This window comes from Lepisma saccharinum, chromosome 16 (genome assembly GCF_977018435.1).
Source record: "Lepisma saccharinum chromosome 16, izLepSacc3.1, whole genome shotgun sequence".
Taxonomy (NCBI): Eukaryota; Metazoa; Arthropoda; class Insecta; order Zygentoma; family Lepismatidae; genus Lepisma; species Lepisma saccharinum.
This window is the reverse complement of record NC_139244.1, coordinates 48,697,559-48,710,928: the sequence shown is the minus strand read 5'-3', so window position 1 is coordinate 48,710,928 and position 13,370 is coordinate 48,697,559. Positions and strand designations below refer to the sequence as shown.

General features: G+C 38.8%; 1 protein-coding gene across 1 annotated transcript in view; it reads right to left on the bottom strand.

Annotated features, from left to right (window-relative positions):
* Positions 1-6,641, bottom strand: part of LOC146000474 (transmembrane protein 53) — a 37,954-nt gene extending 31,313 nt beyond the window's left edge. The window contains exon 1 of the mRNA XM_083138141.1: positions 6,439-6,641. Coding sequence (XP_082994267.1) covers positions 6,439-6,629 — 191 coding nt within the window. The 5' untranslated portion in view covers positions 6,630-6,641. The remainder of the gene's footprint in view (positions 1-6,438) is intronic.
* Positions 6,642-13,370: the final 6,729 nt, after the last annotated feature.

The following is a 13,370-nucleotide window of genomic DNA, read 5'->3' as shown; positions in this document are numbered from 1 at the left end:
TGTGCATAGCACCACGCCATGAAGGCGTATAGGGGATGTGGGGGTAACGCCCCACACTTTCTTGATCCGGTCGTGAATGGGGGTGATGTGATCAGCATCATGCCCCTGACTGCCTTTACCCCCCAGGGTTTCCCCCAGGTACCCATTTTATTCGACGCTGGGTGGGCGCCGGGGCCGCTTCCACCATTAGAAAATTTCCCGGATTTGAACCGGCCGGGGATCGAACCCGGGACCTTGATATATTGAAATATATCAACTAGTAACTAACTAGTTTATCTATTTTAATTTCTGTTTACCCTTATAAAATAACTAGATTATAAAATAATGGAAATCAGGTCACTTTAAGCCTATTTATTATTATGCTTTCACGATGTCATTTTTAGAGATATTTGACAGCCTGTAACATGAACATCGGTGTGAACCCCAAAATGAAATTCACAGGTTTTACTAAGTACTAGTAGGAGTATCTATGGCCAAAATTTCTAATTTTTGGCAGGTCCCCCTTTAGAGATATTTGACCTTGAAATTCAGAAATTTTGGAAATTTTCGGATTTCGGAACTAAAAATCAGACAGAAGGGCTTACAACCCCGGATTTGTTTCACCATGGCTGAAAAGCCTTCCACTCATAGTTCTTGCAAAAATAATTCCATCCTGTGGTTTCAAGCCCTTTTGCTTTTACAGACCTTTAAAATTGGCAAAATTTCCCGTTACGATGGTTATATTGAAACCCATTAAAGTCCCAGTTACTTAATTCTTACCTTACATATATATACATTTTCTGAAAGGCCAGAATCTCTACTTTCAGGCAGTGAAAACTAGAACATTCCATCTGTAATAGAAATCACACAGCAACCTTTTTTCAAAACCTCTGTAAACACTCATTTTTGCTTCCCGCAGTGATGAAAAATGAGCAGAAATCCAAGATGGCGGAAGATTTTTCAAAAAAAAAAAAATCTTTTTGAGCAGGTCACTAGCAAGACCACCTATGGTGAAAATATAAAAAATTAACAAAATGGTTGAGCAACCAATTGATTTAAAATTGGGTGATTTCACATGGAATGACTCTATATTGTTAAATTATACCATGATTTATAGGTGTCTCGCCCATACTATAATAGTACCAATAATTTTAAGCTGATGGAAATAAATGCAAGGAATTGTAATTACCGGAAACCTGGTAATAGGCTAAACAAAGCAAGTAAAGGTAAAGGTAAAGTGTTCCCCTGTGCTTAGCACCACGCCATGAAGGCGTATAGGGGGTGTGGGGGTAACGCCCCACACTTTCTTGATCCGGTCGTGAGTGGGGTGATGTGATCAGCATCACGCCCCTGACCGCCTTTACCCCCCAGGGTTTCCCCCAGGTACCCATGTTATTCGACGCTGGGTAGGCGCCGGGGCCGCTTCCACCGTTGGAAAAGTTCCCGGATTTCAACCGGCCGGGGATCGAACCCGGGACCTTTAGCATGGTAGTTAGTCAGACGCGTTACCGACTGAGCCACCGCGGCCACAACAAAGCAAGTACAAAAGCAAAATTTAAAGCTTGAATCCTAATAGATATTAGATTCACACTTTCACAGGAAGGCAACTGAAATGTGGAATTTCTATAGGAATTGAACCCGCGATAATTTAATCACAAGACACCCTTGTTTAAGTTCGCGACCGGGATGTTTTGACTTCCAGAAGTTTGCACGTTACAATAAAAACAAAAACGGCGATGTCATATATTTAAAAAGTTAACTTTCTTTTGCATTAATCATGCAAAACATGCTCTTGACCTAACCATGTATAAGATGCAATGTAACATCCTCCAAAAATCGGCACAAACATGACTGGCAATACATCTAATTACAGAAACATACCCCCTTTCTTCGTAAATGGTGCTGTATTTTGAAAGATACTTGTCTTGACAGTCCGCCCATCCTAATAGCATGACAACTGGTAATTTATCTTCATCGTAAAGAAACACAAATTCTTCCGTCTCGCTTGGGGTGGAGTCCTTTAGGGTCAGATATGTTTTCAAGAAAAAAAGTAAATGTCTAAGAGTTAGGTCTTTGATTTTGAGGACTCACACCTAACTTCAGACAGAAAGTTGTTTTGCATTTGTTTAAAATTTATGTTAATTACTTATTAGTGTTATATACCTAGTCTTACCATAAATACTGTCCCAAAGTTGTAAGTAAATAGACACAAAATGGTGAGAGATATTTTAATATCAGAATAACATGAGGTGCATGGATGCATTATGAACCAAAATCACAAATAATTATTTGAAATGGCCACCTTTAGCACTGACACACTTCTGAAGTCTTCGTGGCCACTCATCAATGGAATTACGCAACACATCAAGTGGAAACTCCGCAGCTGCCTTCTAAAGAGACCACTTTAAACTGTCAATATTGGGATGTCTCTTCTTGCAAGCCATCTCCTGAAGCTTGGGCCACAATTTGTAGTCCAAAGGGTTTAAGTCTGGACTGGCAGAGGGCCAATCTGATGTGAAAATGAAGTTAGGAACATTTGCCTCCAACCACTGCTGGGTGGTGCGTGCTTTGTGTGCTGGGGCTGAGTCCTGCTGGAAGCTCCAGTTCTCTCCATGGAAGATGATGTCGGTAAGACTCTTGCATAGTTTCTCAAGCACTGTCTGCTGGTACACTTTGGCTGAAGTTTTGACCCCCTTTTCACAAAAATGGAGATCCGTTGTGCCCTCGTAGCTCACACTCCACCACACCATGACTGATGCAAGATGGTGACCCCTCTGGATCCTGGGGTCCTTGTCAGCAGCTTCCCGAGAGTATGTGGCATACACCCTGCCATTTTGGGCATTGAAAGTCTCCTCAACACTGAACATTTTTTCATCAGTGAAAAGGGTTTGACGGTGCCCATTTGCCGCGTAACGCTGAAGTAACCGCTTTGATTTCCGGAGCCTCTGGAGCTTGACTTCACTTGTCAAGAGATGTCCTTTGCGTCGTTTGTAAGCATGGAGTCCCAGGTCACTGCGTAACGTACGAGACATCGACATTCTTGAAATCTTTAGCTCACGAGCCATCACTGACTGTTTCCGTACAGGATTTTGTCGCACTCATGCTGCCACTGCTATCACAAGTTCTGGTGTTCGTACTGTGCGTGGTCTTCCTTGCCGTGGGCGATCTGTAACAGTCTCAACAAAGCGCTGGATAGTGCAGTACACAAATTTCTTGGAGATTTTCAGCTTCTGGAGGGTTTTGAAAATCTCCCCTGGTAATTTGCCTACCTTGTGCAACGCTACCACGGCCACACGATTTTTGTACTCACCCCATTCCATCTTCAACACTTACAACAGACACCTTTCCACTCGACCATCTCAACAAGCAATGACTCACGCTTCACGCAGCCGCTCTTGCCGTCTCTCGCTTGTACGGGTGGAAGTACAGCCACCCTCAAACGTTGGGACAGTATTTATGGTAAGACTAGGTATAATGTTATCAATATCACAGATACCAACAGCAATTGTTCCTTAGCATCTAGGCTTGGCTAAGTAAATGTTATAGTTAGTCCTCAAAATTTTTTCCTTGATTTTGATACACCATTGGGAATCACCCTGTAAAACTATGTTTCAAAGTTGTAATATAAACACAATCAACATTTTCAGTGTTTTATTTGCTTTGATGTACCTAGCCTTTGGCATGGTAAGTAACTCATGTTAATATTTTAAATTTTGTTGAGCATAAAAGAGGGGGGTTAACAACAAATCTTTTTTTGTTCAGTTCATGCCCTGATAAATCTGTAAATTTAGTTGAATATAATGAAATGCCAATAGGAGGACATGTGCAGTTATTGGTATTATTAACATCTGCATATTTAGTGTCTGATGTTGAGATATAAGGGGGTGTCGAATTTCGGTACACAAACTGTCGAAATTAAGGACAGGGTGTCGAACTTAGGGACATATTGTAGGATTCACTTTTTGATTTTTTAATAATTATGTAACATAACTGTTGGAATGCAAAATACTTTTTGGGTTAAAGTAGAATCTTTAAACTTTCAGACAAAAAAAAAAATTACTCGCATTTATGAAATACGAAAGCCACTACAAGCAATTAACTGTAAAAATTTTCCTTAACCTGTCGAACTTAGGGACGTTTACCTTAATGTTGTATTATGTGTAGTGATATATGGAATTGTAAATGTCATTGTGATATAATATATTGAATTGCAAACTGTGTATATCATAGTGGTATATGTAACTAAGATACAAAAAATAGAGGAAGAACTTGAATACGTATATTCTCAAGCATTTAAATGCTTGTCATATTTTACAGGTAGCTTATGTTATATTTCGCAGACAATTGTTGTATATATTATGTTATATTTCGCATACAATTGTTATGTACCAGAGTGGATGTATTGAGTAAGGTTTGATAGTATTGGATATTCATAAGCCTTTAAGAAACATGTGCATGCAACTTGTATATACTTACTGACATAATAGTACTCTTGTTTGTTTACTAACATTTGTCTTCTCAATCCAAAAAGTGGTTTTGATTTGATTTTTATTAACAAAAGCACACTAAGTAAAGGTAAAAAAAAGGTAAAGTGTTCCCCTGTGCATAGCACCACGCCATGAAGGCGTATAGGGGATGTGGGGGTAACGCCCCACACTTTCTTGATCCGGTCGTGAATGGGGGTGATGTGATCAGCATCATGCCCCTGACTGCCTTTACCCCCCAGGGTTTCCCCCAGGTACCCATTTTATTCGACGCTGGGTGGGCGCCGGGGCCGCTTCCACCATTAGAAAATTTCCCGGATTTGAACCGGCCGGGGATCGAACCCGGGACCTTGATATATTGAAATATATCAACTAGTAACTAACTAGTTTATCTATTTTAATTTCTGTTTACCCTTATAAAATAACTAGATTATAAAATAATGGAAATCAGGTCACTTTAAGCCTATTTATTATTATGCTTTCACGATGTCATTTTTAGAGATATTTGACAGCCTGTAACATGAACATCGGTGTGAACCCCAAAATGAAATTCACAGGTTTTACTAAGTACTAGTAGGAGTATCTATGGCCAAAATTTCTAATTTTTGGCAGGTCCCCCTTTAGAGATATTTGACCTTGAAATTCACAAATTTTGGAAATTTTCGGATTTCGGAACTAAAAATCAGACAGAAGGGCTTACAACCCCGGATTTGTTTCACCATGGCTGAAAAGCCTTCCACTCATAGTTCTTGCAAAAATAATTCCATCCTGTGGTTTCAAGCCCTTTTGCTTTTACAGACCTTTAAAATTGGCAAAATTTCCCGTTACGATGGTTATATTGAAACCCATTAAAGTCCCAGTTACTTAATTCTTACCTTACATATATATACATTTTCTGAAAGGCCAGAATCTCTACTTTCAGGCAGTGAAAACTAGAACATTCCATCTGTAATAGAAATCACACAGCAACCTTTTTTCAAAACCTCTGTAAACACTCATTTTTGCTTCCCGCAGTGATGAAAAATGAGCAGAAATCCAAGATGGCGGAAGATTTTTCAAAAAAAAAAAATCTTTTTGAGCAGGTCACTAGCAAGACCACCTATGGTGAAAATATAAAAAATTAACAAAATGGTTGAGCAACCAATTGATTTAAAATTGGGTGATTTCACATGGAATGACTCTATATTGTTAAATTATACCATGATTTATAGGTGTCTCGCCCATACTATAATAGTACCAATAATTTTAAGCTGATGGAAATAAATGCAAGGAATTGTAATTACCGGAAACCTGGTAATAGGCTAAACAAAGCAAGTAAAGGTAAAGGTAAAGTGTTCCCCTGTGCTTAGCACCACGCCATGAAGGCGTATAGGGGGTGTGGGGGTAACGCCCCACACTTTCTTGATCCGGTCGTGAGTGGGGTGATGTGATCAGCATCACGCCCCTGACCGCCTTTACCCCCCAGGGTTGCCCCCAGGTACCCATGTTATTCGACGCTGGGTAGGCGCCGGGGCCGCTTCCACCGTTGGAAAAGTTCCCGGATTTCAACCGGCCGGGGATCGAACCCGGGACCTTTAGCATGGTAGTTAGTCAGACGCGTTACCGACTGAGCCACCGCGGCCACAACAAAGCAAGTACAAAAGCAAAATTTAAAGCTTGAATCCTAATAGATATTAGATTCACACTTTCACAGGAAGGCAACTGAAATGTGGAATTTCTATAGGAATTGAACCCGCGATAATTTAATCACAAGACACCCTTGTTTAAGTTCGCGACCGGGATGTTTTGACTTCCAGAAGTTTGCACGTTACAATAAAAACAAAAACGGCGATGTCATATATTTAAAAAGTTAACTTTCTTTTGCATTAATCATGCAAAACATGCTCTTGACCTAACCATGTATAAGATGCAATGTAACATCCTCCAAAAATCGGCACAAACATGACTGGCAATACATCTAATTACAGAAACATACCCCCTTTCTTCGTAAATGGCGCTGTATTTTGAAAGATACTTGTCTTGACAGCCCGCCCATCCTAATAGCATGACAACTGGTAATTTATCTTCATCGTAAAGAAACACAAATTCTTCCGTCTCGCTTGGGGTGGAGTCCTTTGGCGTTGGAGAAGGAAATTTGATATAATACTCCAAATCGTCTTCCGCCATGTTTCTTGGCTGACTAGCAGAACAATTCAGTGATACCAAATACTGAGCTCTAAAAGTGTAGCCAAGCATTGAAAACGAAAATACAGATGGAGTAGATGAACGGACATTTCTTGTGACATTTCCATTACAACATAAGAAACGTTTTAAATCCATTCATTTTACAGATTATAACATGAATGAGATGTGCAAAATATCTCGGCGATATTTGTGTTGGTTCTTGAGAAATACTTCTTCAAACATTGCTGAAATTCATGTCTTCACTGAACTACAAACATTCTGTGGTCGGCCTGACCGGGCCTGACCTATGGCCTGAGGTCATCCATTAGGAAGGCGTGCATGCAGGATTTTCTGTTATCGAGTGACCACAAGGAAAAGAACCTTCGGCGAAAAGTCTCCGCGTACCTTCGCCTTCTTCCGTTCAACTCGGGCCATAAGGAAGCATGCTCCACTCTGCCCCTCCCCTCTACGCAGGAAGTAAAGAGCACAGGAGTCGCGGGTATACTTAGCATGAGTTGTGAAAGCGACATCAAAATGTCATTAGTTACCGTGTCAAACACAAGCACCTTATAACTTACAGTGCAAACACGTGTGTGCTCCATTTTGGCTCCATTTCTTGCTGATGAATTACATCAATGATTACGTATGTCCTAACAGTGTAAACAGCATTTACTATACGGCGTACGCTTTTAGAAGCGATATCGGGCGGGACCACGCAGAGGCTGTCCGTGGTAATAAGCATGGTGTGAATCTATGGTGTGATATGGTAATGGCAGGAGTGCAAGATAAATGTCGTGTTTTGTATTTTTTTTTGCGCGCAAGATGTTTTCATGAAACTCGCCACTTTAAGGTTCATCATAAAATGGGGCAAGGCATTTTGAACTTGACTGTCGTAGTCCCATAAATTTCCGTCGCCTATTCGCGATTAAAATTATCCGATATGTCATCTGGTAGAATTTTCCGGAACTACTCTACGTAGGATACGGTGTTGTGTTGATGTTTCAAAGCATGCGAAATGTGTTCGAAAGAATAACGTATACTGTTCGGTTTTTTGCTCCAAATCGTTTTGTGGGTCAGGACAAGTGAAAAGTTTACATGTGTTTCAACCCCGTGGAATCAACAAAATGAAATTTGTAAATAAATCAGGGAAAACAGAATTGATTGACAAATGATTGGCATGGGTGATAAGTAGACCTCGGATTTTAGGTTTTTAACTTTTGTTTTCCTTTACAGGTATGTAAAGAAATAAAAAGTTATGTCAGCGTTTTGTTAAAAAAACGCAACAACTGATGAAGTTTTATAGTGCCTAGAAAATCTATTTTGCTTGTTAATACCTACTTTAGGTTTATGCGTCTAAATCAAGGCTTTTTTTAGGCTTTTATATATTTTTGAAGGTTTTACAGGATTTTTGTCATACAGAGGCATTTGCTTTGTTTGGTCACGAAAAAATTCAATGACGAACTTGTTCGAAACGTACTCTTTGTCGATTTCTCTTCCTCCAAGTCCATGGTGATTTTTGAAAGCTCTAAACAAAGCAAAATGTCTGGTGCCACTGTTATCTGTACAATCAAAGTGGTCTGCTCACTTCCGCGTCACTTCGGTGCTTTGTGGCATTCACGCCTTGCAAACTGACATTTCAGCATTGAAGTTTGCACCACTGACTATGTTTTTGTTGAACGATTACTTTCAGCATATAAAATTATCCTCACAGACAAAAATTCGGAGTTTGGCTGTGGATAACATGAAGAAAGATTGTTGCCTAACTATATGGCGAAGAGTAGATTTTAATAGCAAATTTTAAATGGTAAGTTCTGCCATTTTAATCGCGAATACTGTTACCCTGCCCCCGTGTCAGGGCAACAGTGTTTTTTCCTTATTAGAAATATTTATTAATATGTTAATTAATTGGGTAATCAAGTGTATAAACATATATATGTGATTAGTGTAAATCAATTTATTATGCATTTTTAGGTTCGTATTATTCCATGTATAAATACCATGTAGCTCTCTGTTCTTTCTTCGTGTTTCGAACGTTCAAAAGAAAGGCGGGCTTAAAAATTTTGAAAGAAGGGCCGTTGGCAGCAGACGCCAACAAAACGTATATAAACTCCCAGATGAGAGTGGGGGAGGTCGGCTGTTGGAACTGAAACTTGGAAGGGAGAGGCAGAGGCTGTTTTTGCTTCGGTCAGCTAGGACCGGAGGACAGATCTCCCGAAACGGATGCTGTAAGAGATTGGATTGCCGGGCAAGCTAGTGCCTTGGTATCCAGTTTACAGGTAAAAAGGTAGTTTGTACTGGATGTTATTTTGAAGTAATTACGGTGCGCCGGGCAGCCTAGTGCCTTGTCACCGTGGAGGTTGAGAAATGTACACGTCGGGCGACCTCGCGCCTGTTAAGACGTTTCTTGGAATAACGCGAGTCTACCTTGTGACAAGCGTACTCCAGATGTAATTAATAAAAATGTAAAGCATCCAGTTACAAACAATAGAGATTCCAACATCAAAATTAGAGTTTTGGCCCGATAATTAGAGAAATGAACGTTCGGATACGACTTGTATATACTTCAAATTTTACGTTAATTAAACTATAGAAAATATCCAAAGTTTCCGTTTTTAATTTCACAGATGCTGGACAAGGTAGTTTATCCCTCTATATTTCGCAAAGGTTATCCGTTGTCTCTTGTAGCTAATTATAAAATTATGTTGACTTGTAGCAACCCACGTGCATTGTCGTACAAAGAAAGATACACCCCTAGACAAATCTGACCGAGTACGAAGTGCATCGAACCTCGAGTGCGGAGGTGAAGTGGGGGGGGGGGGCTAGTAACAATACACATAACGTTAAGCAAGGTAGTGCGTATTTCAGGATATAGGTGTCCCATTTTCATTGCCGGTGACTATATCTAATCAGCATCTTTCAGGAATTTTGAACCATTGTAAGTTTTTTGAACTTACTTCAGGATTTTTCGAGCCTAACTTATGATTTTAGGACCTATTTTATGATTTTTAGAACCCATTTCAAGGTTTTTCGAACCTATTTTAGGATTTTAAGAGCCTATTTTAGGAACCTAAAAGCATACTTTTTAGAACCTAAAAATCAGAGGTCTAGTGATAACATTGAAATGCGGCAAGGAAATTTCGAAGAATGCACGAGTCCGTTCACTTTATTTTCCGAAAGATGATTCTATTAGCATGAAAGGAAAGTTTTAAATTGTGCTTTATAGTCCAGGGGCATATATCAATAATTCTATAGTCCGTGGGTTTTTTAATGAAGGGAATATATGACTATCGGTAATATGTTGCTAGTGTGGTACACAATCATATAGTGGGATCCATTAGTATTACCTTGCAAATTGTCCATGACTATTTTCATTAATTTTTCTCTTACATCCTATATGTTTTTAAGCGATGCATTTTTATGTATGCTGGTGTAGAAGTTGTCAAGATCTTGTTTCGAGTTTTCTTTTAATTCTTGAAGCTCTTACTGGGTCAAATAAAGTGCACGAACATGGTGATGGACAATTTGCACCATAGGCGTAGCTACGGGATGTGCCGGGTGTGCAGGCACACCCTAATGGGCTGCTTTATCAAAGAGAATTAAAGACAGCTATTTCAATAAGAGAGAAAATAAGCGGCAGTTTGTAAGAAGTTGAAAATGTCATTACTTGGTACAAACGTGTGCATTATCGCTGATGAAACGAGTGTCTATAATTTTTCGAAGTCATTGGAGAAAGAAGATATTTACTGCATTCTCTGTACTCCAGCGCTTTTCTTCTATACCTGTCAGAAGCTGCACGTGTGAGAGAGCTTTCTCCAAGCTTACCCAAGTTTTAATTTAGAAGCAGGATAGATTGGAAGCCCTGCTCTTGCTATTTGTGGAACAGGAAAAAGCTTAGTCTATGGATGTAAATGAAGTTATTGATGAGTTTAAGAGCATTGTACCTTTTGACAGACGTCTCTTGTTATAGATGACGTGTATTTTGATGTATTTGTTTGTAACATTTATGAACATTTTATGTGTGTGTAATTTCTATGCAATTTGATTTTTTCTACTACATATATTCAGAAATTTTCAACACTGTCATTTAGTGAATTTATATTCCTTTACAAACATCAGTGCAGTTAAAGAGCCAAGTGATTGTGTTGCAAAATATGCTATTAAAAAGGTACAAGACCTCATTTTTTTTTCTTTGTGCACACCCAAATATAAAGTTCTAGCTACGCCTATGCATCCCACTGTACTACCAGGCAAGGTTATTAGAATTATATAAGGTCGGGTCGTAAGCTTCTCTACTCAAAATGCATGCGATCTGATGAATCGTGGGATCCAGTGAATCTAACCCCCGAAAGTTCACATAAAAGTGTTACATTATCCACATATCAAAAAAGAGCACGAAGTGAAAATTTAAAATGAAACACAGAAATGCTTATATATCTTGATGTGACATTTCATTCATGCTACGAAATTACAAAAATCTTTAGAGGTTTTCACGGTAAGACTCTACTTTACGTCCTTTTCCTAAGGAATACGTGTCATATATCGTTCGAAAGCTTATTGTATAAGGAATTCAACAACGTAAATCCCAAAGCTAGGAAAAAGTACCTGGAGGAGGAAATCGATAAAAACCGATGTTGCCCGGATATGCGTAATTGAACTTACTGAGGAAATTTTTCGATGATGAAGCACATATTTAGGGGTGAAATGAGTGCTAATGGTTCGTGGGGCTACCCGTGCATGGTTTTTGGAGCTAACGTGAATGGTTTGTGTGGCTACCCGTGCATGGTTTTGGGGCTAACGGGAATGGTTTTTGGGGCTATCGTGAATGGTTCGTGGGGCTACCCGTGAATGGTTTGTGGGGCTACCTGTGAATGGTTCGTGGGGCTACCCGTGAATGGTTCGTGGGGCTACCCGTGAATGGTTAGTGGGGCTATCGTGAACAGAAAGTGTATAAAGAAAAATGTACTTACCCCGAAGAGATGCCGGCTGTCTGGAAGCGGTTTTTAACGATGCACTAAATTATTACTAGGGATAAATGTATTTTACACTATCTACAAGTTTTTAGAACCTGTTCTTTTTCATGCACCATACACACGCACAACGCACCGAGAATGCAAAGAAGCAGTCACCACGCAGAACGCAAACGAGCAAAGCACACACATTCACAACGCGGACACAAAGACGAGCCCATCGGTTACTACCAAAAGGCAATAAGGACGTAAAGGAAGTAAAGCCGTTTTCACTTCAAAGTGCCTGAAATTGCTGATTTCCATATTGAAATCTGAGGCACCGCTTCAGCATTTCAGATCTGCAGCATTAATGTTTTGTGCCACTCTTTTACAGAATTAGTGTTACACCTTGAGCAAAGTAACGTACAAAGGCAAGTTTTTAAACTGAAAAGCAATTATAAGTTGTTAAAGCAGTTTATTTTGATTCCTAGTTCAAACCTAAAAGCAAAATAAAGTACATATTCGATTCATAACTCACGCATCTTGTGGTGGAAAATTAGTCTGAAGGTTGTAAGATCGAATCCGGTAGCAATATTTTTCTTATTTGTATTTTGCTGATTCTGATTATCTTTAATTGTATTCACTTTAATTGTATGGCATAACATGATATTTTCATGAAACATCGTATGATTCACTTAATTCGAAAAGTTTTAATATGTGTTTAATTTAGTGAAAACTGGTAGAAATAATTACTTGATAATTTATGAATACTTTGTATCATGATTAGTAAGTACAATCCATTTTAAAATGATCAATCTTTATTGAATCGTGAATAATTATAACGTTACGTAATTGTGCAATTAAAACATCATCATTTCTCAAAAATGAATGATGCCTTAGAACTCAATCTCAATGCATTATCTCCATTGCTCTTTAATTTTACCTTAGAATATGCTGTTAGGAAGGTAAAAGAAACTAAAGAAGGACTAAAATTAAATGGTGTGACTCAGTTGTTAGCATATGCAGATGATGTAGACTTACTGGGGGATGATGTGAATACAATTAAGAATAATGCTAAAATATTTTTCAAAACTGCTAAAGAGATAGGTTTGGAAGTTAACAAAGAGAAAACTAAATATATGCTTACAGGCTGAAACCAAGTGTTAGGTAATAATCAAAATCTAGTTATTGATAACAACTCGTTTGAACCAGTTTCCAAATTCAAATACTTAGGAGTAATATTAACAAATGAAAATTATATTAAAGAGGAAATATTTTTATTTATGTTCCATATAAAGGAGTAGGAGAAGGAGCCTGTTCTAAATGTCACAAGTATTAAAGAGGAAATAAAAAGTAGGCTTAATTCAGGAAATGCATGTTACTTCTCTCTTCCTAAACTTTTGTCTTCTCGTTTAATATCTAAGAAACTAAAAGTTAAAATATACAAAACAGTAATTTTGCCTGTAGTATTATATGGATGTGAAACTTGGTCCCTTACATTGAAAGAGGAACATAAATTGAGAGTATTTGAAAATAAGATCCTTAGGAAAATATTTGGACCTAAAAGGGATGAGGAGACAGGTGAGTGGAGAAGGTTACATAATTTAGAACTACATAATTTGTATTCATGTCCAGATATTATTAGAATAATTAAATCCAGAAGACTTAGGTGGGCAGGCCATGTGGCACGAATGGGAGAGGAAAGAGGAGTTTACAGGATTCTTGTTGGGAAACCTGATGGTAAGAGACCTGTAGGAAGGCTAAGACGAAGATGGAGGGACAACGTTGAGATGGACCT